The sequence below is a fragment of the Rhyacophila brunnea genome, unplaced genomic scaffold (genome assembly GCF_057557595.1).
Source record: "Rhyacophila brunnea isolate RB1 unplaced genomic scaffold, BYU_Rbru_1.0 scaffold_2, whole genome shotgun sequence".
In the NCBI taxonomy this organism is placed as follows: domain Eukaryota; kingdom Metazoa; phylum Arthropoda; class Insecta; order Trichoptera; family Rhyacophilidae; genus Rhyacophila; species Rhyacophila brunnea.
In genome coordinates, this window is record NW_028232859.1 from 23045046 (window position 1) to 23071044 (window position 25999).

A 25999-nucleotide genomic window follows, 5' to 3' on the forward strand; every position below is an offset into this window, starting at 1 on the left:
ACCAGGCTCGTTGGATTTCAAACATGTTTGATATTTTACTCGCCGAGCCGCTGAAATTCGTACGTTCACCACGCTTTACCGTCACATTATTTATATCTATGCCGACGGACGACAGCGCCATCATTATTTTACTGTCATTCAAAGTGTTCGGACATCTCACATCGATAACAACAATGGTAGATCTACGAGTGCATTCGAAAAGTTTCTTGGAAGATTTTATTAGTTGTTTTAAAGACAACCCATCGTTGTGGAAGACGACCAGCCCACTATACAAGAATCGTGATGCCAAGTCCTTGGCGTATGCGGAACTTTTGGAGATTTTAATCAAGGTGGAGCCGCAGGCAAGGGTCGACGATGTTAAAAATAAAATACAGACATTGAGGTCGGGTTACAGAAAGGAGAGAAATAAAGTAAGGACATCATATCGAAGCGGAGCCGGCACAGACGCAGTTTATCTACCCAAACTGTGGTACTATACAAATTTGGAGTTCTTGAACGACCAAATGGAAGGTACGTAGGAATGCTTTAAAGCTATTTATTATACACGTGCAGATTATGAAATTGTCGTACCTAGCTCTGAAAGTGACATCGCATTAGATTAGCTACTATTAAGCAATTAAAACATACAGCTATGAATCATTTCTAGTCACAATAAAATTATTTATTCTTTGCTGAGGTAGGTAAGAAATAATAATATATAGGTACGATCATGGCGGTGGAAGCGCGGCTTATTGAGTCGTGGTCGGGTCCCAGGTTCAAATCCTGGGTCTGACAAGTACACATTGAATTTCAATTTGTGTATGAGTCAGAGTATGGACCTAATATGTTGAGCAAGTGGCTGACATCCATTTCTCGTAAAAACAAAATCTGTCAATACAAACCTCCACTCCGTGGAGGTCCATATTATGATCGGACATGGTCGAAAGAAGAAGAAAAGAAATGATCATAAAATCAAAAATCGCTCGAGTTAGGTTCCTTCAGAGACAATCAATAAATCGTCAATCATCAATCAAAATTAATGGTACAGTTTGGTTATGAGGAATACAGCGGAAAACACATTTTGAAAATACCCGATATACTGGATTACACCAATTATACCAATATCAATATTAACCGTATGAAGGAATGGGTACTTAGGGGAGAGATAATAAAAAACAAGTTTGAGTATTATGTTGTATTTTAACAATTTACATTTTGTTTTACAGAATCGAGCTCAATATCCAGCATGGTGGACGATTTGGAAAACATGTCTCCTGATGAGAGTTACTCCAACTCGTTAAACAACGAAGATTGTATTGAGGTAAAACATTTTAACTAAATTGTTACATTGGTTTAATTTATCTATTGCTTATCATACTTTCTTGCCATGTGACAGCCCCGGTAGTATTAAAATATTTTTCGAAATCTCCTCGCGCTTTCTTAGCATTGGCAGTCGAGTTCCGATTAGTCGTTGCTTCCAAAGGCGCTAAGGTGTCCTGTGACCTCAGTCCGAGCTCTATTAAACCTGTCTCAGGATTTTCCCTATCAAGGTCATGAGAAGGAGTATAAGTATGTGTTGATTTGCGACGAAGAAAGTTGTGCAGCACACAGCAAGTTAATACAACTGTATTGATATTTTCAATTTTCATGTTTATTGGAGCTTGAAAAATGCGGAATCTAGCAGCTAAAATGCCAAAAACATTTTCTATAATTCGCCTGGCTCTGCATGTCCGATAATTATATATTCTTTTACTGTGATTTAATTGCCTTTGTGAATACGGCTTTATGAAATCGTTACGTAATGCAAAGGCTTCATCGCCAATATAAACAAATGGCAGTGCATCAGAATTAGCAGTAGGTTTTTTTGGTGCAGGTATTTTTAATCTGCTTTCGTCTAAACGTTTGAAAAAATCAGATTTTCTCAGTACGCCTCCATCAGAAATACGTCCATTTGTTCCAACATCAACATAAATAAATTCATAATTAGCATTTGCAATCGCCATCAAAACAATGCTGTGGAAATGTTTGTAATTATAAAAGTGGGAGCCGGCGCCTGCAGGTGGCACGATTGCAATGTGTTTCCCATCAACTGCGCCCAGGCAATTTGGAAATTGCCATTTACTATTAAATTCTTCTGCAATCGTCTCCATTTCTTCGTGCGTATCAGGGAACTGCAACAAAAAATAATCAACATTTTATTTACAGATAGAATATTCGCCTTCAACATCCACGTTGTCGACTACTCCAAGGTCGAATCTCAATAGAGCACCAGAACCCCCATCGTTCAAACGAAAAAAATCGAATGATAGCGCCAACAAAGTGTTAGAATTAATCACCGACAAACTAAGCAAGACTGAAGATGAATTTGATGTTTTTGGCAAAATGATGGCCATGAAACTACGATCGATGTCACAGGGACAAAGATTGCTGGCCGAGAAGCTGATGCATGAAGTTGCCTTTATGGGACAAAGTGACAAAATAATGCCAGCAACTACTGTTCATACTCAACCAGTTTATCGTATATTAAGCAAAAATGTACAAAAGCCGGTATAATAAATTAATGTTTTTTGTATGAATAAATATCTTGTAAAAATATTTGTTTTTTTGTTTGTTTTTATGCCTATAAACCTTAGCTTAAGCGATACAACAAATGGTAAGTATTTGAGCTATGTTAGCAAACCTTTATTATTATGTGGCCTCATTTAGAAATCAAATTCCATGCTTGCTTTTCGAAGAATATGACTAGTATTACAATACATTCAACAGGAATAATTAAGCAGCTTGCTTACAGCCTATATGGAGAGTCCTGGCTAGGTACAGCATTCTAATGGTCTATTGAATATTTAGCATGTCAACGATGGCCTTATTTGTGACTATATATACCTATCTCAAATGCATCTTGTCTGCCATTCTTATGATGTTGCCGTCTATGATTTATATAGGTAAAACAATCCACTAAACGTTCACTTTATAAGACCAACCAATGTCTACTTGTTAATGATATATTTGTAAATTTGCCCAACTTTATTAGATGACGTATAATATAATACACACCTTGAAATATTCTCCTTTCAAAACGTCAATGATGACTTGGCAAGTTTCGGGAATTATCTTGCCCAGAGTTTGTCTTCCAATCGCAGTTCTATAATGCAAGTCAGTGAATGTTCCGCCGGCAGCCAAAAATCGCAGGGTTGCACATAATCTATCATGAGGAGAAATAGCTTCCCTCATCATAGTATTTTTTTTTTTTAATAAATGGGGAGACCAAATTATACAGTTCTGTGTATACATCCTCCGACATTCGCAAATAATTGCGGAAATCGCTCGGTTGCAAACGCAATTCTCGTATTAAATTTGTGTGGGATAATGTCGTTCGTTTCCTTATCCAATGTTTCACCCAGTATTTGTGTACCCTTTGCTTCGTTATTACATTATCTGCCACCCAATAACCCAAAAAACATAAAACGTCGGTATCATTTAACGCCATCACGATTTAACTGTCAGATATACGTATATTATCTATGCTGTCAAAGTCGACTGTTTTACTCGTCAAATTAATTATATACTCGTTTCGTTGAACGTCTGTTGGCCAGTAGCAGAACGTAGAAAAATCTGAAGACTTATTGTCGTCGGACTTTTGGCTCGCCAATGGAGCGCTGGCATTACGCGTACCGTGCTACTTCTGTAACCGCATGACACAATGAACTTTTTTTATTATTTTCCACAGCTTACACGTTTTTGATTTATCAAAGTCGCGTCTTTTTTGTTTTTAGTGGTATTCTCTGTGGATTTTCTATTAAATTTTAATTTTAATTTTAATATTAAACTTTGAAGTATTGACACTTTTTTACAAATACTTCGATACTTTTCATTCGATACAAATACTTTTTCTTTTCATTCCCTAATCGTAAATATATTATTATCTATGGGTCGTAAAACTCGGTATTTTAATGTATAGTCTATGGTTAAACTTTGCCGTGTTGCCAGGGATCAAAATAAAGTCAGGTAATTCGTTTTTTTCCACAGTGCCTGTCACAATGTCAGCACAGTCTCGTGGGCGCACATTGATTAGGTACATACCTAGGTTACTGAAACACAATACACCTACCTACCTACTTATTTTACATATTTTTGTAATAATTATTTTCAATCGGTACCGGATTTATTTGCTTCAATGAGACTTTGTTAACAGAACTGATATAAAATCTCAAATCTTTCAACTATTTACACTAGCAAATTGTATCTAAGTACCTACCTACCTACCTAGGTACCCAAAAATTGTATAATATTGTCCATATTATTATCTTCAATAAAATATAATAAAGCTGTAGGTAAATTATTTTGTAAGTATCATGACGAAACTGGTCCCGATAAAAACGTAGGTGACATGACAATAACCTATTTTATCCATGGATCAGAGTTGCCGTATTTTCTAAGTGGAATTATAGTACCGAGCAGAGTACTCATCTAAGAGTCTCTTTGGTACCGAGCTTCCAAAATTATAGTATTTCAGCTAAAAATATAGTACCTACGCGTTGAATGACGAATACTTTTCTGCATTTTCCAAAAATTACGTGTAAAATAATATTTAATTTTTTTAGACGAAAATTAAAATGTAAGGTGATTAGCGTCTCGTTTTTTTGTTGCAAAATATTTAGATGTAAGGTGATTAACGTCTCGTTTTTTAGACAAAAGTTGAAAAGTTAGGTATTTTAGTTCTCCCGAACAGCTTTAGCTATATTTTTTTTTTATTATCTATTTTTCACAAATTTTCAAAATTATAGTATTTTGGGCGTACTATACCTGTTTTATATCGTGATAGTACGCGGACAAAAATTATAGTACAAGTACTATAATTATAGTACGGTTGGCAACACTGCCATGGATTTGTTCCGTTTTTACACAGGGTATTTTTAACCACTAAATGAGAATTACATTTTTACAGGGTACATGCCATCTTTATTTCTAAAATCAAAAAGTTGGATATTTTATCATTATATCACTACCGTCAAATTCAGCTTCATCTAAAATATAAATATGATCGCCATCAATACAGCCATGCTGTTCATAAGACAAGCTTCGTTAAAAAATACTATAGTAGTTAATGATCTTGCTATTATAATCAGCTTAGAAAGCAGTATATTATGTACCTACCTAAGTAACAAACCAAGTTTATGTTTGCAACACGATAATAAACCCATCATGTCGTTTATTTTATTTATGTGTTTTAATTTGGTATTTACAATAAACTTAATCGATCGACATTAAAGTACATACACATTTATTTTGTTTGGAATGAGTAGTGAGAAAAGTATTCATTATAACCAAGTATTCCTTTTGTATTTAAGGAATTCGAAAATAATGTATAACGACTTCCTTTAACGAAACGCTTAAACTTTATTTAGTGAACCCCGTCCCGGATCCAGTGGTACTCCTCTCCCCCCGTCGCCCGTAACCGTCAGTAGTTCTTCATTCAGCGCTGGGGGTATAGCATATAGTGCGTAGCCATTTGCTATATCAAATTCTTCCCTCAAGCAAGTAAGTGTTTTTAAAATCATTACGTTTTAACCCCCAAAATCATTTTTTAAACTGTGAAAACGCGAGTACGGTGCAAAAGTCTTATTACAATGTGTGACGCATTGGAGGAGTGTCCGTTTCAGCCATTTTGCTGATTGCCGGCGACATCGTGATCGTAGCCGTTTTTGCCTTATATTGTATTGTTACAGTCCCGTAAGTTCAGACTAAATCAGTAAAATTGATGTAGATCATTTGTCTTGACGGTTGTCAATGTTGTCAATTGCCAACCGTCTGAAATTCGTTGATTCGTTTATGACCTTTAATTTTTTGCGTCCTACGATGTCGCCGGCCTCGTCATTCCTCTGAACACGTTACTTGTGTCATTTTGGTTAATAAATGTCTATTTTCATCTGATTTACTTGGAATTGGGATAGATTTGAGTAACATATTACACAAGACAACCTTGCCAAATATAAAATACTTGTAAGTTTTGAAATTATTCCCCGTCAGTCACATGAATGAATGATCTGATCCGAGACCTTCAGTTCCAAGTGTCAAACAATATTTTACCTCATTCTAATCGAGAGTCGGGATTTTTTCAGCATGTTTGTTTTGTAAATATTGATTGAAGTTTCAGTTTCACACTGCCAATTTTTAAATTATTATTGTATTACACCTGAATTGACGTTGGTAATATTATAAAATGTATTATGCAGTCAGTGAGTAAGAGTAAAGGAATCATGAGACGTCATAGTTTAAGGATGGCCCGACGATACGTCATTACAATTTTTGTGACTCGGGTTTTTTTTTTTTTTTTTTAAATATTTTTACTCTGGAAATGGCGTTTTAAATTGACTTTCCTCATTTGGCAGTAGGTATTATATTTGCATTGTCGCCCATCTTTGTCCAAATGTAATTAAATACTCCACATAGTAGTCCTTTTGTCTCATAGAAAATGGACATGTGAAAGGTGAAACTTATTTTACACATCTCCCTGCTAGAAGTGTTATATTACCCATGTTTACAAATTATATATCATGTATTGTAATTCTTGCACGCCTTTCATTCTAAGATAGTGAAGATACACCACTCCATGTAGTTTTTGTGGTCGCTGCCTATTAAGATCTCACACCGAACACATTCTACATACCTATTTTTGGGTTACAGTGAGTTGATTTGGGGTCCGGTTTGGTTTTGATTCTCTAAAATTGTTAATTTAACATACTGGTTGATGAATTATTGTGGGTTCGTTTTTAACTGAATGGTGAAACTTTTAAAAAGGAATAGATTAATTCATAATTGTTGATTCATCACACTTTCCCAATGCAGATTGTGAGTAATGCTTATCTTCATTGACGAGCGGCTTCTTATGTCTAATTTTCTTGCGAAATATATGTCAGTGAAATATTGCGAGTGATGGAGTTGATTTAAAATCAATAATTATTGTAATAGGTATATCGAAGATTTATTCATTTAAATCAGTTAAAATTTTATTCCATTTTCCAAGAAGCATCTAGTACTTAATGTTTTTTATACACCTAATATTATATTCGAGAGGCTTATCTGTTTTCCTGAATACAAGGTTCCGCAGTTCATCATTTTCAATTGCTATTATTATCAATGTTATCTTCTATCCAGCTGTAGGTATTGGTACTGTTATAATCACCAAATTTATTTTATTTACAGGCAATATTGGGTTTTGGTTGTAATTTACATTTAAATATTGATTTTGCACGTAGTCTGTGCTGTTAGTATTGCAAATGACTGCATCTTCAGTATTTCACATGACTTTAGTTAGACTTCCCAATTTTAAAATCAAATGTTTCTATTTTATTACTACGTAGTACACTGGTTACCAGAATCTATGACTAAAATTGAACTAAATCGACACTTCTCATTTTCACAGTCTCGACCGATGGTATATCATATAGGAGACGGGTTTTAGCTAATATTACCCTAAGTTTTATGCATCCATAGTTAGCTGTCCATCGGTATGAGACGGTATGATGGCAATTGTGGTTATTTTGCACCCTGTTTCTCGTAAACTCCAACTGGCCTGGCTGAGAACAACGGGGATTTTGGTGCAGTGTCTCCCGTAGTGGCAGTTTAATAAATTATGTTCTAGATTCTAAAATATATTTTTTCCTCTGGTTTATGGATCATGAGATTTGTTTCAGCAGTAACTGAAACCATTATGGACAACAGCAAATTTTGCCTGTCTTATTTTTAAACGTTGAAAATCCAATCTTCATACGTTGTGAGTAATATTTAAGAGTTGACTATGCCACTCCACCACTCCAAATACCTTTTGGTAAATATATTTTATTGGATTTAAAGTTCATTCGTCACTAAATTCTTATAACTGTCTGAAGCACTTCTATATTGATACATCTATATTTTGTATATGTATAGACTAGTATAACAACATACCATCGCGAAGTGGTGGCAAAGTGTACATTGACTACATTGTAGTAATGCTAATGCATTGCTAAGATATAGAAATATCTTGGATTACATCTTTGGTTAAACTTTCATTGAGTCATTTATTCATGAATGCGTGCCAGTCTACCCGACTAATATTTTGACAAATGTTTTCACTTAATTTCATTCCCTGACATGTCAACTAACTTTAGTACAATAAACACAGGAACGAGATGGACATTACTTCACAGCTTTTGTGGTAGCTGATTATTTGTGTGGCTAACTTTTTTGAAGCAGAGCTGCGAGAAGTCCAACTTTTCTTTTTTTAGGATTGACTCAGGAGTGAAATTTGAAATAGTTACTACATCCAATAATTGCAGCAAGTGACATAAAAGTATAATGTGAATTGTGCTGAATAACATTCATATAATTTTTTCTATGTAGATACTTCAACATTAATAATTACAAGATAAAAAGAATTTTTTATATACCTACAACGTTTTTAAATTGTCTTGAACTATTATGCTGAAACTTGTACTTGATATGAAGTAAATAAAAAAACAAATATAGAATACTGAAATGTAATTTTGACATTTCATTTTGATTTCCTTAGTAATGCATGTATATATTAATAATTTAGTTGCTAGGACCACCCCCTTAGCAAGCAATAATAAGTCTTACTTTTTACGGATTTTTCTGAAATAACTTTCCATACAAAACAGAATTAACTGAAAATGAATTCAATTCTGCTTAAAGATGGCTAAAAGTATTAAAAGAATGCATTGGCATTATGTTCTGATATATTCTAAAAGTTTCAAATGTCTAGCTAGTAGGGAAGTTAGTTAAAAATCGATTGCAAGATTTGTACTGAACTAACAACCACCGGACAAACAAGAATACGAACTAATAAAAACGTAGACATACAAAAGCCGGGGAGGATGATACCTGTCAAATTGTTTGAGATTTCAAATTTCTACAACAGTTCGGTGACTCATGTAGAAACAGCCGTTCTTTCGCTGACTTTTAGCTATAATTATATATCTGTGGTAGTCGCTTTCAGGGTGTGAGGTAGGTTGGATTTTCTAATGGGAGCTGTTTTATCAATTTGATACGTTTCAATGTTTTTTTTAAATTTTCTAGCGTTGCTCTTCTCTTGTATCACGGACTCCTCATGGGTCTTTCTCTGCTGAGCCTGGCCGCCTCATTCATTTTTTTCCATTTTCAGTCATTTATAGAAAAGCTTAACACTGCTACAATTAATATAGAGAAAAATACATCAAAATTATAACCAATTTAAATTACATTTTTGTACACCACATGTATATGCTTGTAGCCAGAAGGATATTATATTGAATTCACTAATTATTAATAAGAATAGAGCATTTTTTCTAACAGTTAGCAGACATGTGTAATGTACAGGTTTACTAGTCAAAATGGGTAATATGACTGAAACTAGCAACAAAAACCAGTACAGTGACAAATTATTTCTATTATTATGTATGATGGTAAAAAACTAAGGCCAAGGCATAAAGTCCACTAAAGCAGGCTTGCAGGGCGCTCGCGCATTTTCTATGTGAATCATCGAAAATACAACGTAATCAAATACGCCAGCGCACACTGGACTTAGAGACGCATTGTGCCCGCCTGCCCCATGAGTCACCGTTTTTGGCTTCTCAGCGATACGAATTAACGAAAATACAACGTAGTCCATTCATTGAACACGGCGAGCAAAATCACGCTGCTCGAAGCGTCGTCGACAGACGGGCGAGAAGCCATTATTTAAGAACAGTGAACTCTTTGTTTTGTTATTGCGTGTCCGATATTAATTACAAGCCCCGAGAAATTTAATAATATTTTTATTGCTTTGTTATGAGAGACGCTGATAATAATAATTATTTTGTGCTCCTTGAGCCCCTTATTACATAGGTGAAGGGTAATGCGCGGGTGGGAGGGGGCCTACTCAGTAGTGAGCGCACCGAACGCTTTTTTGGTGGGCTTTATGCCCAAGGCCACAGGCAGGTGCCTTGCTTGGTGGGTGTCTACGTGCTAGGTGACATATCTTAGTGAACGAACGCACACTATGCTATCGCAATGGGCACGTTTCGCGCCTCGCTACGTGTTGTGAGTCACTTCATGAGTCTCCCGGCGAACAAGCGTGATGGTTATTTTTATTGTATCACCTAGTGATTTTGCCGTTGTCTATGGATTTTGCAAGATAGCGGATGTTTCTTCAGTATGACAAACGTCAAACACCGTATATTTTGAGGTTATGAATAATGACGTATGGAATGAATTGACATTATGTACCCAACAAGTTTGAATTTGAGACTTTCGAAATTTTAAATTAATTTTCTGTGAGAAGTAGATTTCTGGTTAGTTTAGAGTGGCATATCATTGTTGACTTGAGCGCTCCCAAATGTCAAATGAATTTGTACCTTATCACGTAGCGTGTTTTTAATAGACAAGCATAGCATCTAGCTCAGGACTAGCGAAGCACCTGCCTATGTGACCGAAGCCTAAGTGATTGATAAATTTTATTACAAACATATTCCCTATCTTACATCAAAGTTGGGTGTTTGTAATATAATAATTGACAAATAACCTCCCAATCACAGCATTATTGATTGTCCAATCGAGTTTATTTCATAAATTATGGTATCGGCATCTAAATTTTAATGGGTGTAGTCATTGGTCATTATTTGTCGAACACATTAGTAGGTACCTACCTTGCACGGCATCAAACACATTTTGAAAAACAACATGCACTTTGCCAGCTGTAATGATCAAATCCACGGCTTTGGAGACTGGCACCCTACCACCAAGGCTACAGCGGGTGCTGTTGCGGGTCATCCATATTATTAATAATAAGATGTTACTAGATATAAATAATATTATGTAGATATTAATGGCTAGGACATAAAAATAAAATAAATTTACATGGCATTATTTAGTATTTTGGGTGAGACCAATAATTTTACTTAATTCAATCTGAATCATCTATCGATCTGAAACATTCAATTTCGATCCTCATAGGACGGTTTCCAGTATATGTAAAAACATTGATGTCGACGCGTCGATTTACTTTTCAAGATATGTAGTGGAGTTAGTTAGGGCAGTCACTTCCTAAGCGATCTAGGTGGTCACATGAGAAGTCAAATCCGTATAATGAGTAGGTATAGGCTCCGTAAATGTCAAGCGGTCGATTGGGTTGGGGTGGTTGGAGGTTTTGCGATTCTCAAGAAATCATGAATTGAAGAATATTGGAATACCTATGTTCGTGCCTACTTCGTTTTTATTTTTCTAGTGTTTTTTTTGTACGTCGCATGGATCGAATACTCATTGCACACGTGGCGAAAATTACTCGAATTCTCGAGATTCTCATAACAATTTTATGAGAAATGTGAATCCCGAAATTATTTTTTTATGCAAGAAACATAAAAATCAAGTTTCGTTGTTATTTCTTGGATCAGGGTCGTGATTGTGAACGTAGATAGATATTGTTAGTTTTCTATAAACGCGATCGATAAAAAATAGGTAATCGGGGAACCTTACATTAATTATCATGGAATACCATTGGATTTGTTCAATTTTGATAAATTATTTTTGTAGATCCCAAACCAAAGCTTTATACGGCATAGGTACTTAGACGAAAAACAAGGATTTGACCAATTATCTGCTACTACATACATACCTATGATTTTATTCTCGACTATAACGATATGTACTGTTTATTTTGTGGTCATATCAATTTACCACGTGCTCACGTGCCAGCTTTTATACAGTCGCGGGTCCCGGGTTCGAATGTCGGACTAGAAAATTCACATGTTTTTTTTTCAATATTTATGTTCGGACCAGACTTGACTGAATAAGATTGAGCGAGTGGCTGACGTCCGTTTTTTCGTTAAAAATCTGTTAATATTAATGTTAATATAAGCAGCACTGTAGTGCTGAGGTCCATATCGACTATTCCAAGCAGAAAGGACATTAGTGACAAATTACTACTATTAAGGAGAGCAAAGAGTAAAAAAAATCATTTTAATGAGAATAACTTCGTTTCTTTATAACTCTCTTAGTATTGGATTTTTTTTCTTTCATTTATGGTAGAATAATATTGTTTTGGAGTATTTATATAGTGTTAATTTATTTATCTATTTACAATTAGAATTTTTAAATCACCTAATTACTTTTGGGTATCTAAGAAAAATACAAAGTTCACAAAGAAAACGCAGAATTGTTTTTTTTCATTATTGTATCCATGTGTTATTTGTATTTCTGTTTATTTGTTTATTATATTCATTTTATTTTGGTACGTACGTTAGTCAGTGTAGGTACGTTAATTCTTTTTACGTCAATTTGGGCGTAAATTATCACTTACGCCCAAATTGGAAAATCGTTACTTTGTTTGCAATCATCTATTAAGAACGCCCTTTTGCCAGTCTGTAGATTTTTTTTCTGAACCTAAACTAAACTAATTTAAACTCAAAATCACCAAAATGTTTCTTACGACCTTTTAGATAGAAGTCGTCGATATTATGATCGTCTTGGATCGAATATGGTCATGTAATTTTTTTGTTTGGTTCAATAATATTGAAGCTATTATAGCTCATGTATGAGCTAGATTGGCATATTTTGTATATATTGCATGCATATAATATTGTACGTGTCCGATGGTGGTCGTCATTTTTGTGGGACACAATAATATTGTGTATGTATGCGGTGCGGTGCATGCATCCTCCCGTCTAGTTTTCAATTCAGTTTGATTATTGGTAATACATAAGGGTATCTGGACAATGTGTCATAAAATGTATGATCCAGGTCATGGGCGTCGCCAGGATTTTGTGTAAGGTGGTGCATGTAAGAAAACTCATTCTTATTCCATCAAATGTTCGATATTTCGCGTAGGCGTCGCGTTTATAATTTGTAGCCACCCCATTGTCCCCTGTCCCTTTGACATGCACTTAAACATTTATTGTTTTGATTTTATATGTCTACAACTTGCTCCAATAAATAATATTGTTATATTTATATATTGTATAATAATTATCTAAAAAAAATGAACCAAAGGTGGGTGCACTTGCACCACGCTGCCGGTGCCCATGATCCAGGTGTATCCCTCACAAGTCTAAATGTTTGCTTCATGCTGTCCGGCGAATCAGTTGTTGTGAACCATATTCTAAAGCACGCGCACGTGACTGTTGTCGATAAATTGAATGTACATAATTTCTTCTGCAATATAAATTACGGCCGGTCAGTTAAGAGTTAATTCTTGGATAAGTTAGCTTTGGTGTTTGGTTTTAGCATTCTAGGAATTGCTTAGTCGTAATCAATAAACATGAATTCAATACTACATTGAACCTTGACCCGTTTGCGCGTGGGTCCAAGGCGACAACCCCTTTTTTTCACCCCCTTCATCTCCGTTGCAACGGAATTTTCATCGGTGTCGGTTGTCCGATCCTACGAGAATCTGGTCGAAAATCACCATGCGGAATAAAGTCGATCGATTTTCCGACCGCATTGTGATGTGATCTCGATGTAAGTTGCACTCTGTAATGACCGTGTTGCGTCTGGAAGGCAGAAGGAGCGTCGGTACTCCCGATTTCGTTCGGCTGTCGCCGTCCGCCTTTCGCGTTCGCCGTCGTTCTCGATCAATATCGCGCAGGGCGGCGCTGACGTCGGGCGGCGGGGGCGGGGGCAGGCGGCCTCTAGCGTCGTCCCGCTCTTTCGACATGGGCGTGACGCGCGCCGTCGGTCGCCGCCGACTGCCGCAGCCGTGAGCCGGCCGACAGTCGCCGCGGAGATGCCAAATTGTAGAGTAGAGACTCACGAGTAGTAGACCACGCACTTATCTCATTGACCGGGTACGCGATCCGACTGCCGAACTGACCCGCTGATCTGTCAAAACGGAGTACCGCGACGCCTTTAAGGTCTGTCGACTTAATTTTTGGAAGTGATGATAGCTCAAAAACATAAACAGATCTGCCGCAGGCGGACGTGACTTGTTTGATTAGTCTTACTGAGGAAGCTCTCGTCCGACGCTGTGTACTTTCGTCTTACGCGGTGTTCTCACGCGAAGTTTATTTTTTTGTTCTCAGGGGGTGAATAGTCTTCTCATAGCCCGGTCTCCTCGCACACTGCACGATGTCGGTGGACAAAGAAGAGCTGGTTCAGCGCGCCAAGCTCGCGGAGCAGGCCGAGAGGTACGATGACATGGCGGCCGCCATGAAGGCCGTCACCGAAACCGGCGTCGAACTCTCCAACGAAGAGAGAAACCTCCTTTCTGTAGCCTATAAAAATGTCGTGGGTGCGAGACGCTCATCATGGCGAGTCATATCATCCATCGAACAGAAAACCGAGGGCTCAGAAAGAAAACAACAGATGGCTAAAGAATACAGAGAGAAAGTAGAAAAGGAGTTACGAGAAATTTGTTACGACGTCTTGGTGAGTATTATTTTATTTCTGACACGCTTATGCTATCATTTCAATGTCGTGCTGATAATCTTGTAACCTGCATTGTCTGTTTTTTGTGGTGGAGTCTTGTCATCTCAGCTGTCGTTGACAGGTGCACTCCCGAGAAATAAAGAATGTCATTATAGTAGTACATAGTAATGTATCTCAATTTGGAATACTTCATAATAATATTATGTCCATGCCCATCTACCAGCATTTTTTTAATTAATTTTATAATTTTAAGAATAATGTATCTATCTATTTGTATTTGTCAGTGATCGATTATGTGCCGTTCGGCTGAGTTTATAAAATAAAATGTTACAATGATATTGGTCTGTGTCTGTATTATAGATTCATTCAAAATTTTACGTTATATTCATTGAATTCCTCGACTTATTTGTCAATCGTGAACCGCCTACCGGATGACGTCATTATTGCGCTTATCCAAATCCAGAAGTGATGTAAGCCGACGGAAAAGCTTGGCCGATTTGACGCATACTGAAGACGCGTGCACAATAATTATTCATCCGACAATATGTGCTCCATACGGACATCGGACGGATGTCAGAGGCGGACCATATCGTCCATCGGACACTCGATTAAATATTTATCTGTCGCGATGCGCTCGAACCTGTCGCTATTTTGTTTTTGCAAGAAGTTAATTCCGCCGAAATGGGCGCGGTGTACGAGTGACTGTTTCGAGCCAGAGTTATGTGGTAGTAGTAAAAAAAATACTGGCGGCCGTTTGAATGTGTAGGCCGCGCCGCGCAGGTATTCTGTCGATGTGTGCGCGCTGTGCTGTGCTTGTATGGCACGTCGGGCGGCGGACCATGCGGGCTTGCCCTGCGTCACGCGCTTACGATGTTTTTCATTGTATGCGGCTTATCTCGTCGTTATCTGCAAGTAGAGATGAAAATTGCAAATATTTAAAGATGACAAACAATGAATATGATTAAGCTATCGGTGTCTCATTGTAGTTTCGACCTGGTGTAAATAATCAGATTTTTTTTATTATCGCTTATTTGGTTTTTAATTTTACGACTGCTTTTTTGGTTTATTTTTCGACGTTATACGATGGGTAAGATGTCGTATACGAAAATTCATTTTTTAATTGTTCCGACCACAAAATGCTTCAACTCTCATTACGCCTTTCTCAGTAATTTCTATTACATACCTATACCTATTTTACGATACACTGGATTCTTTGTCTACTGTTTCGTACGTCAGTGTTTTTGAACCTCTTTAATTAACGACACTGTTTTAAATTTCGCGACGCCAAGATTTAGAAAAAATATAGGTATAAAGGTTTCCACTTGAATAAGACATTTTATTTGCAGTAACTCTTTGTTTTCTAAATAAAATTGTGTGACACACACCTGGTTTGTCCTCGCGACACTGGCTGGAAAACGTTGCTCTTTCTACTCGACGCCGTTCAGCGTTGTTTCTGGAGCTGCTAATGTTGCCAACCGTAGTATAATTTTGGTCCGCGTATTATGTACGATATTAAACGTCCAAAATACTATAATTTTGAATATCGGAAAAAATACGCAAAAAGTTCTAAAAGTTTGATATTTCCGTAGGTACTATAAATTGGTGCAAAGTATGTACCATCTATAATTTTGCAATACAAAAAAATTTGGCGAACCGAGAATAATGGCTTAAAATTAAATTTATTGAATTCGCCAGTAAGCATTTAGGTCAGAAGAGGAGGTGGGTACCTACCTAAATAAAAAAGATCTTCTCAAATTTCTCTGTTAATTTCTTAGACCACATACTATAAGTGAAAAAAAATGGAAATTTCATTTTAAATCAAAGCTGAGTTTTTTTTTACCTCTTTCGAGCAATTTGCGCAAATGTACACAAGAAAATATACCGAAATTTTGGTACTCGAAATTAAATATTTATGATAATAATACGTTTTTTAGTATTTATAGGATAATTATAGTATTTTGGACATACCTTTTTAATATTGTGCATGAGTGGTTTCCAAACTTTATGTTACTACGCCTCCCTTTTAAAAAAAATATCTCTGACTCTGCCTCCCCCAATTATTTCATTAAATAATACAGACCTTTTTAAATATCAAAAAAATTACAACAATGAAAAAAAATATATAAAAATAAACATGGTTTTACTACTTATATTATATTGATTTTTAAATTAATTTCATGCGATCAATGTGCTTGTTTATTAGCACAAGGTGCTCTTTTTTACTAAACGGGATCGGTATCTGGATTTCATTGCAAATAATGCAGAAAATCCCGTTTCGCATAAATATGTTGTTACAAATCGAGGGCTTAGTGTCAAACAACACCATCTACAAAAGTGCAACTTTACAGGAGAGCCAAAAATCGTTATTTTAGATTCTTGTAACTCAACAAGGGAAATGTTTATTTAAAACCTAATGTTAATATTTTATAATTTATTGTGTACTGTACATTTATCTTGCATATTATGATGTTAAAATTTATAGGGATAGTTTTAAAAAATATATGAAAACAAGGGTAACTTATGTAGTTAGCGTTAAACTTTACTGACGATTTAATAAGAAATTAGAAAAGATTGACATAACGTTGTTTGACTATCATGTAGCCGTAAATGTAAAATAACGTTATCTCAAAAAAAAAAAAAAAAACAGTTTTTTGTAGATAACGTTGTCTGACTTTAAGCACTCGAAATGGTAGCAGTACTTCACTTGCAACTTGCATTACTTTTCTTGACGTATTATATTAGACTTGAAGTATTATATTATTATTCTTCACTTCGATTCAACCAAAATTGAACTATGGTTTATCAATTTTTCCTTTTCAATAGTAGTCAATCCAAATTCATCATCGTTAATTAGCAAATGGATTCTATCATGGGCCCCACACCCTGAAGCGGGCCCACCTTACCTATCGCTGAGGTTAAAGACAGTGTGGTGCTCTAAACAAGTGTTTTCTAAATTATACACGGGAGTTATCGTTTAACCCTTTTACTCCCATTCGGCCGATATTTCGGCCCACCATACCTATGCGAAAACTCCATCTGGGCCGATCCATCGGCCGAAAGTTTGGATCCAAGTTTACGATTTATTCCAATTTTTTTCCCGTCATATTTCGTCTCATTTAGACATAGCATTATATTCGGTCTGTGTTAGGTGTGACTAATATTTATTTTAGTATGGCACTTGTTTATAATTATGTCATACCCTAATAACTCACAAGTCATAATTGCTCTTGCTGTCGAACTCGAAACCAAAGAGGGTCATAAAAATAATAAAACAATATTTTTATGACACATTTTAAGTTCTGAGATTTCTTTTAGTTGTTTTATGATTCATATATCACATAATTATGAATTTTGTAATTTTTATGAACTTTGATGGAGCGAACAATGAATGCCCACTGTTTTTTTGGTAGGATGGTGAAAAAATACATGAATAAATATTATTATAATAGATTTAATGCTTTGAAACTTATTTTTTGAAATTACTTCATTCCCATAACAGTTAGTCCTCGATACTGTATCGAATTCTCGTGCGATTTCGTGAATTGAATAATATTCTTGAATACCTTGACACTATACGATTTTTTTTTGATTACTTTATAAAAATTCTATTTCATAGAGAAATAATAATAAGTTTATTTTTTTTTCTGTTACTAGATAAGAATAGATTATACTATAAAATTTGATATATCAATTCTAAGTAAAAAAATGTTGTCACACTTGTTTTGCAGTTCAAACATAGTTTTATCCGTTCATTTCTAAATAAATATTGATAAATTATTTTTTTCTTTTGTTTTATTGATGTAAACTATCAATATTATTACTTATTATTGCTTTATACACCATTGAGAACACACAAAAAAAGTTTCAAATTTTTAAAACATGTGTAGAATTATTTATTTAAAAAAAACTAAATCGACGATTTTTTGGCAAAAAACGCTTGGGAGTTTTCGCATATGCTAGGCTAAATCAGCTGGGAGTAAAAAGGTTAAGTATATCAATCATCATATCATATAGGTATCACATCAAACTGCAACGCACAACCACATATTTAAAATATTTAATAGCCCTGAAACCAAGTAGTTGCCGACTTTTTTTTACTATTAATAAAATATTAGCAAACCATCCCAGAACTCAGTAAATAGATTTTTGTTTGCTTCAGTATATCTGGCGCAGAAATCATATGAAAGTGGAGACATGGCGAACTTTTTTTTTTGCAATTTTGATTTCCAAAGCTCCAATTTTTTATGAATGCTTTTACTTCGTCTTTTTAAATCAGTGAATGCATTAGTGGTCTTTGCATTGATTTATTCACTAGTTTTTTTTTTAAATTTCAACCAAATAGAAAAGTTTAACAACAAAATTATCATTCCTGAAAAAATTTGCCTCAAATTTCAGTATTATGATTTAACCCTTTTATTTAATTTTTTCACTAGCTAGCCAGCGTGCTTCACAATAGTTTAGAAGTGAGGTATAATAAAATTAGTCTCCATATCTTCAGACAGGTTTGCAAACCTTTTATATGATTGTTTTTATGTAGTTAATAACTAGCGGCCGTTTTATGAACTATGCATTTTCAGACTGCAAGCCTGTGGCTACATTATTAATTGTGTTAAACTTTTCGCGCCTCCCAGCTCGGAAATCGCTGTCGTACATAGTATGCAGACCAAAGTTATATTACAAATACTAATACCTAATTATAGTATGGTTGGTAACGCTGTCACCAACTTTATTTATTATATACAGCAATAGCCAGACATACTACAATTATAGTATTTGTACTAATATTTTGGTTTGCTTACTATACTTTTAATTAACTATAGGTAGGTACTTAAATTTGAAATATAATATATTATGGTATTTTTCATGAGTAGAGTAAAAAATGTCAAATTTCATCTAAAGAATTATTTTTTGCTTAGGCTTGAATTTGTCGATTTTGGTCTGGACCTTCAAGCCAAAGCCTCGATATAAAAAGAAAAAGAGACTTTGATTTCAAATGGAATTTCTTAAATTCTTCCATCAAAATTTTAAGAATTCCTTGAAATTTTGAGATTTTCAAAAACTATATTTTTTACTGAAATACTATAATTTTTAGGACTGCATATGATAATTCTTTTACCAAATCAGTATTTTTACAATGTGAAATAGAAAATTCAGGATTTAGGAGCAAAAAGCGGGACAATCTAAAAAACTGATAGTAATATTTCTAATGTTTATTTCTATAAAGTCGAATCATTAATGACAACACAAATTACAAAACTCAAAATAATAATATTAAACAATATTTTTTGCCAGACACTTACCTATTTGTACTTGGCTGGAGATTTTAATTGCCTGAAGAGTTTCTTTCTGCCCTATTTATTGTATTGGTAAAATTCAGCACATGGGTATATCACATTGAATTGAACAAGTAATTCAGATTTTATCAACTCAATAGAACATCACTGTTTCCTACATCTTACCATTTTGAAGTCATCTGAGAAAATACCCATTCAGTATATGCTTAAAATAAATGAAATTAACTTGAAAATATTTTTGGTCTTTTTTCCCGAATAACTTCAATAAAACTGATGCCATTTTGGTGCAGCTGAGTATTCCGAATTTTTCGCAATCACATCAATATAAGGTTTTAGCGAGTTTAATTCTTCATACAACAGGTCTATAATATTTATTTCTCCAGTCAAATTATATATACCTAGACACCGCATTCTTTATACTTTCGAAACTTATTTCGATGAAGAAAATAGTTATGAAACATAGCTGTGCAAAAATGTTTTCACGCGAAAAATCATAGCGCTGATCTACATATTTGCAATTTTCATAGAATTTTAAACGTCTTATTTGTCGAATGATTGTCAATTTAACTGTACGCGGGACAGACAACTTAAAAGCAGGACGTCCCACAAATATTGCGGATAGATAGCGGTTCCCAAACAGGTCACAGCAGACCGGGATTTGCATATTTTTTTTTTTTAAATTAAATTGTTTGGTTGGCTAATTGACAACAAGTTCAATTTTGGTTTATATTTACGAGTGAAACTCTATTTAGGCAAAGTATAAGGCCAAGGTCCTGCTGAATATTTTGAAGTCAGGTGACTTGCTTAAAAATAGACCAATCTAAAACCGACTCGCTGAGGGTTGCCACTGTGAACCAAACAAAGCGTAACCATATTATATGGTGTTATATTTTAAAACTCTTTAAACGACTTTAAAAAGTGAGGGCTGCGAGGCAATTTTTTTTTCAAAAGTAAGGAACGACGTGGAATCACAGGAAATCGTGTTTTATGATGGCAAACCATCCCCATTAAGAAATTTTCACATGTGTTTGCCAAGGCTACGTTTTTCGTAGCACCTTTTTCTAATTAAAAAAAATTCTCTGGAATGATAATGATTGTAAAAGTATTCATAATAGATCTTCACATGAAAAATGTCAGTCCTGAGGTGTACCTATATTTAAAATGAAGATGTTGATATTGTATGGTTTCACATCATTAATGAGTGGTTAAACACTGCCCGCTCTTTTTAGTATCGATGACCACCCTCCTTGAAAAAAAAACATTTACAGCCGTCCTAGCCCTCCCTCCCCATGTTGAATCTTGACATTTAAAAAATTAAATACTTTTAACATTTAATACACATTAAATTATTATTGATTTTATTAAATTATTTCAAATCAACTGATTTAACTCTGGGTGATACGAAGAGGGCGAAAAGTCTTAAAAATTTTAAAATGAGTTAAAGATGGCAAATGAACCATAATACACGTGCACAAATGAGAAAAGGGATATGTCAAATCAACACCTTTCAATTACTCTTGTTATATTATAATTTAATTTCTTTTTCAGGGACTTTTGGATAAATACCTTATTCCTAAAGCAAGTAATCCAGAAAGTAAGGTATTCTATTTAAAAATGAAGGGAGATTATTACAGATACCTTGCAGAGGTAGCCACAGGAGAGACCCGAAACAGTAAGATATATTTAATGTTTTTTTTTAAAGATAATATGCCAATTTGTTCTTTACCCTTGCACTCAATGTAACTGGAACATTTTATCTGTGGAGCTTAATACACTCGTGACAGACCAAGTTTATTTCAACCGAGGAAATAAACCTACTTCTCACCCAAGCCATTTTCTTTAAAAATAAATATATAATTGGAATTTTTTGTTACCTTTATGAAATATTTGTTAAGTTCGACTGAAAGATCTTATTATTTTGTCATTGGCAAATATTACCATTGAAATGAATTACTATATTTGTGTTACATTTTCATTGTCAATTCCTTATTAGAATAGTTATTGTAACATTTAGGTTTTAATTCATTATCCCTTTCCAGTCTTATGTCGAGTCACACTCGACATTGCAATTGTTTTTTATTGTTATTATGTCATTAACTGGTGCCAGGTTTGTGATATGATTCATCTAAGCTAATCTAAGGCCTAACTAAGCAATGAGCTGACAAAAATGACTATATTTTCAATTATAGTGATAACATTTCTTTCAGAGTAAATCATCATTGATTCAATGACCCGGTAGAATAAAAAACGAAAACTTTCAAGACTGGAAAGGGTCAAAATCTCATGCATGATAAGAATTTGCTGAATATCGTATCAATGTAAGAATTGTGATAGCGTAATGTTACTAAATGAAAGTCTATTTTTGCTCCATTGTTGGAGAACTGTGTCCAGTTGCACCTGTATCTCCGGATATACTGTGTTGTCTGAGCGACACCCATTATGTGTTCTTTGACTGCTGAATATTTAACATGACGTTGCTTGTCAAAATAGAAATTGATATAATGTGATAATTACAGCAGTGGTTGAAGATTCCCAAAAAGCATACCAGGACGCCTTTGAGATCAGCAAAGGAAAGATGCAACCCACTCATCCCATCAGGCTCGGACTGGCGCTCAATTTCTCAGTCTTCTACTATGAGATTTTAAATTCACCAGATAAAGCGTGTCAACTAGCTAAACAGGTCATTTTCAGAATTTCTTTTAGGGGGAAGCGGACGCTAATAGGTGGCCGGGCCACCGTTGAATCCGGGTGCTGGTTGTCGCCGATAACATTATCTCGATCTCATTAAATTTTGTCTTGCTAATTAGCCGTGGTGGAAGACTCCCAGAAAGCTTACCAGGAGGCTTTCGATATTGCCAAGGCAAAAATGCAGCCCACTCATCCCATTCGCCTGGGGCTAGCGCTCAACTTCTCCGTCTTTTATTACGAGATTATCAATTCCCCTGCGCGGGCTTGCCACCTGGCCAAACAGGTTTCCCTATTTTGTATATGCATCTCTTTGGATATTATTAATGTCTTTTTCGAAAGTTTATTCAATAAACTTACCATCATTTTGTGTGTGTTTACGTACTAATGTTCGGATCCAACCAGCACTTTTTCAACTCGATTAACCCTTCATTTTAAGATTATTTTATATTACTGGCATGTATGTTACTTACACTAATGAGTCCTGCTTCTCCCGTTTTTGTTGTTCTACTTTTTGTATTATTAATCCTTTGATTTTGATTTTTATGGCTGTTCAATAGTTTTATTAACGTCGGTCACAGTCACTGGACGATGGAATTATGTTATTTTGTGTAATACTATTGCAGTGCCATTGGTTGTGTTGATAGCGAGCACTAAAATTTTTATCAAAGGACAAACCTATGCATGACGTCTATAATATCTTAAATATCCTTTTGCTCCTGACAAGAGGGTTAGACTTCCTCAGTAACTCTGTATTGGAAAAGTAGTTTTATGTTTTTCAAAATTTTGAATTGGGTGTTTTAAAATCTTTTTATTAACTTTCATATAAATACGTGTATTTCTGTAAAATAAAACATACATATTATGATGATTTAAGTTGGACTGTGTCACATTGTCATATTTCTTATGGAGAAATTAATTTTTATTCTCATTAAGTAGTTGTGGAATTGTTTGGGAGTTGTGCGATTATAATGGATGTTGTGTTGTGCAGGCTTTTGATGATGCGATTGCGGAGCTAGACACCTTAAACGAAGACTCATACAAAGACTCTACGCTGATCATGCAGCTGCTGAGAGACAACCTGACGCTATGGACGTCAGACACGCAAGGGGACGGTGAAGAGCCCCAGGAGACGGGAGACAACTAATTTGCCGCTCGGTCGTTCGCCTCACTCGTCACTTTACCATCTTTCATGTCATTGTCATGTTTCTACTCGTTTAGTCCACACCTCTATTCCTGTTGTTATTTGGTAACTTTTCCATTTATGTCCCCAACGATTCCGTTGGCCGTGCGACGGGCATTTCCAGTAAGATGCTTTCGACGGCAGACTTTGAGGGCTCCGGTGTCGTACGCCGGAATGCCATTGCACTGTTTTAAGTGTCATCTTGAATCCTCTCGCGTTCTAGATGTTTTCGAGTTTAAATACTGATCGGTTTCGACGTATCGTCATTGATGTCAAATGTTTTACCGTTCGTTATGCAGTCGAATCGACATTAATTGTGGAGTATTAAGTAATCTGAATCTGAATGGTTTTACGTAAACGGGAGTCATATTCCTTTGTGTCTTTACCTATATGAAAGGATGACTGATATTGTTGCTTATTTTTATATTTGAAATGTTGGTATGTCCGATCGAATCGTGGGTCATTCAGAATGCGAGGCGGGCGTGACGGGATTGCCGGATCGAAATAAGTAAAATGGCCGCGGGGTGCATCCGGGTCGTCTCGGAACAGTCGCCGCGCGGTCGCTTCTTTTTTGTTTGTCAATATCTCAAAATCTGTATCGCGACGACTCACTGTCGGAATAAATTGTAATATACTTTTATTATATTTCTAAAAATATCTCGTCATCTTTTTTCATAAGTAATTTGGTTGTAAAAATGTTAAATGTCAGTGTAACTCCCAATCCTCACATACAAACTCATCTACATGTTAATGTTATGTGTCATGACCTCTTTGACCAAAAGTCGTATATTTCTATAACTCTGTATTTACACTGAATTTGAATTTTAAGCTGACCTGATGGATATAAATATATATGGAATTAAGTTATTAAAACTAAAATTTCTTAACTTATTTATACTTCCTTAGATAAAAGTGAAAACATTGCAAGAATTTGATTTTGTCACCTTCCGAGCGAGTCCGATCTGTCCCAGAGCTATCCAACTTGTCAGTGTCAGTGTCATGGTGATGCATTCACCCATTTATTTAATTTACTCATTGCGATAGATTAACATCTATATCGAGTCGAGTAGTGGAGCTACAGAAGGAATGAAACAAAAACAACAAATCATACATCATTCAGTGTTAGTTAAAGATTAATCTCATGAAAAGCATAATATTTTATGTTTTTTCTGATTTATTTTACTTTTATGTTGTTATTAACAATAAATTATAATTTTATACAACAAATCGATTCTTTTAAACTCCCTTCACCTAGTTGGATAGCCCTGATCACTTATTATTTTTTATTCCTCTCACAATTAGAAATTCTTTGAATTGTTTTTAATTTCATTTCTCAGTATTCAAATAAATGTATTATAGATTTGCTAATATCTGTAGAGAATCGATCAGTGGATAACTTGTCAAAGAATTTCTCTCCATAACCATACTTTTACACATTCCGTTTTCTACGAAAACTTTGTAGTCGAAACTTAAACAATGAATAATATTTTGTATCTAATACTGCCACCCTAATCAAGAACAGAAGCCTTATTTGAAAATTCATATGAAGAATAAACATAAATTCTTAAAGACATTTCCATTCTGAGATATTTAAAGCTGCTTTTCGAATCCTTCACACATTCTTGAGTAAACCGTTGGAATCTAGTGTGTAAGCTGTGTTGATGCCTTAACTTTGTATGAATGGATTTTATATTTTAAAATAATATATATTATTTATATCTACTCGATTCCAGTATTTAAATTTTTATATGAGCTTTGTTGTGATTGACTTTTATTTCCCGGCAATGTTTCACTAACCTTTCTAATATTATTTTCTTTTGCATAACATATCCTCAGTAATTGGTCAAATAAATGTAGGAAAGTGATATTGTCATTCTACATACATATTAAATATAAGTACACCGACTTGATTTCGCCACACATCTTATGCATTGAATATAATTAGGCTAAACCGTGCAGAGCAGTGTAGATAAAAATAATACAACCAAACGTGCATGCCTTGCGCAGCAATCTGTATCGGCACTATAACAAGCTGCCCTGCACTGCACAAACCACGGCAACTGTACGCATAGCCTTTCACATATCTGGACAGTTATATTTTCTGGTACATGGTAACCTGGAATGTTAGGTTCTCAAAAATCATCTTGGGGTGATTCAACAATACTAAGAAGTGAACCATATTATGGGATAGATTTCCCACTAGAATTACTGATGGGTCACATTCAAGAAACCCAGGGTTTGAGATAGCTTTAAATCTGTTGAACATTGAATTCAAGCCGCGAATAATTTGTGAATACCTCGCAAATCCACGGTGGCAGAGTTTATATAGCAGCCTTGGGTCGCACGTTTGATCCCGTGACTGGGAAAAATTTTAAGTTTTTCAATGTGAATCTGATGCATTCTTCTCTCATGGGTTGAGTGGGTGGTTAATGTTAATATCTTATAAAAAAGCTTACCTCTTGAGGTCCTATATACAGTAGGC

The 25999-nt window shown here is 35.1% G+C and overlaps 1 protein-coding gene across 6 annotated transcripts; it reads left to right on the top strand.

Moving 5' to 3' along the window:
* The first annotated feature begins 5439 nt into the window (after positions 1 to 5439).
* 14-3-3zeta (tyrosine 3-monooxygenase/tryptophan 5-monooxygenase activation protein zeta) lies at positions 5440 to 24744 on the top strand. Of its 6 annotated transcripts, none has more exons than XM_085946460.1 (5): positions 5440 to 5517; positions 14010 to 14355; positions 21198 to 21321; positions 22166 to 22329; positions 23326 to 24744. In XM_085946460.1, the coding sequence occupies exons 2-5, from the start codon at positions 14056 to 14058 to the stop codon at positions 23479 to 23481; spliced, it is 744 nt and encodes a 247-aa protein (XP_085802586.1). In that variant the 5' UTR covers positions 5440 to 5517; positions 14010 to 14055; the 3' UTR covers positions 23482 to 24744. The 6 variants fall into 6 exon arrangements, with proteins under 6 accessions (XP_085802586.1, XP_085802591.1, XP_085802589.1 ...); XM_085946465.1 differs by having other exon boundaries at positions 22169 to 22329; XM_085946463.1 differs by lacking the exon at positions 22166 to 22329 and adding an exon at positions 22457 to 22620.
* The last annotated feature ends 1255 nt before the right edge of the window (positions 24745 to 25999 follow it).

What these genes read in the sequence shown, in the direction of transcription:
- 14-3-3zeta (XM_085946460.1), top strand. Translation starts at nt 14,056, where the DNA reads ATGTCGGTGGACAAAGAAGAGCTGGTTCAGCGCGCCAAGCTCGCGGAG. An exon ending in CACAGGAGAGACCCGAAACA is followed by an intron (nt 21,322 to 22,165) that starts GTAAGATATATT and finishes TGATAATTACAG; the next exon opens with CAGTGGTTGAAGATTCCCAA. An exon ending in CGTGTCAACTAGCTAAACAG is followed by an intron (nt 22,330 to 23,325) that starts GTCATTTTCAGA and finishes TGTGTTGTGCAG; the next exon opens with GCTTTTGATGATGCGATTGC.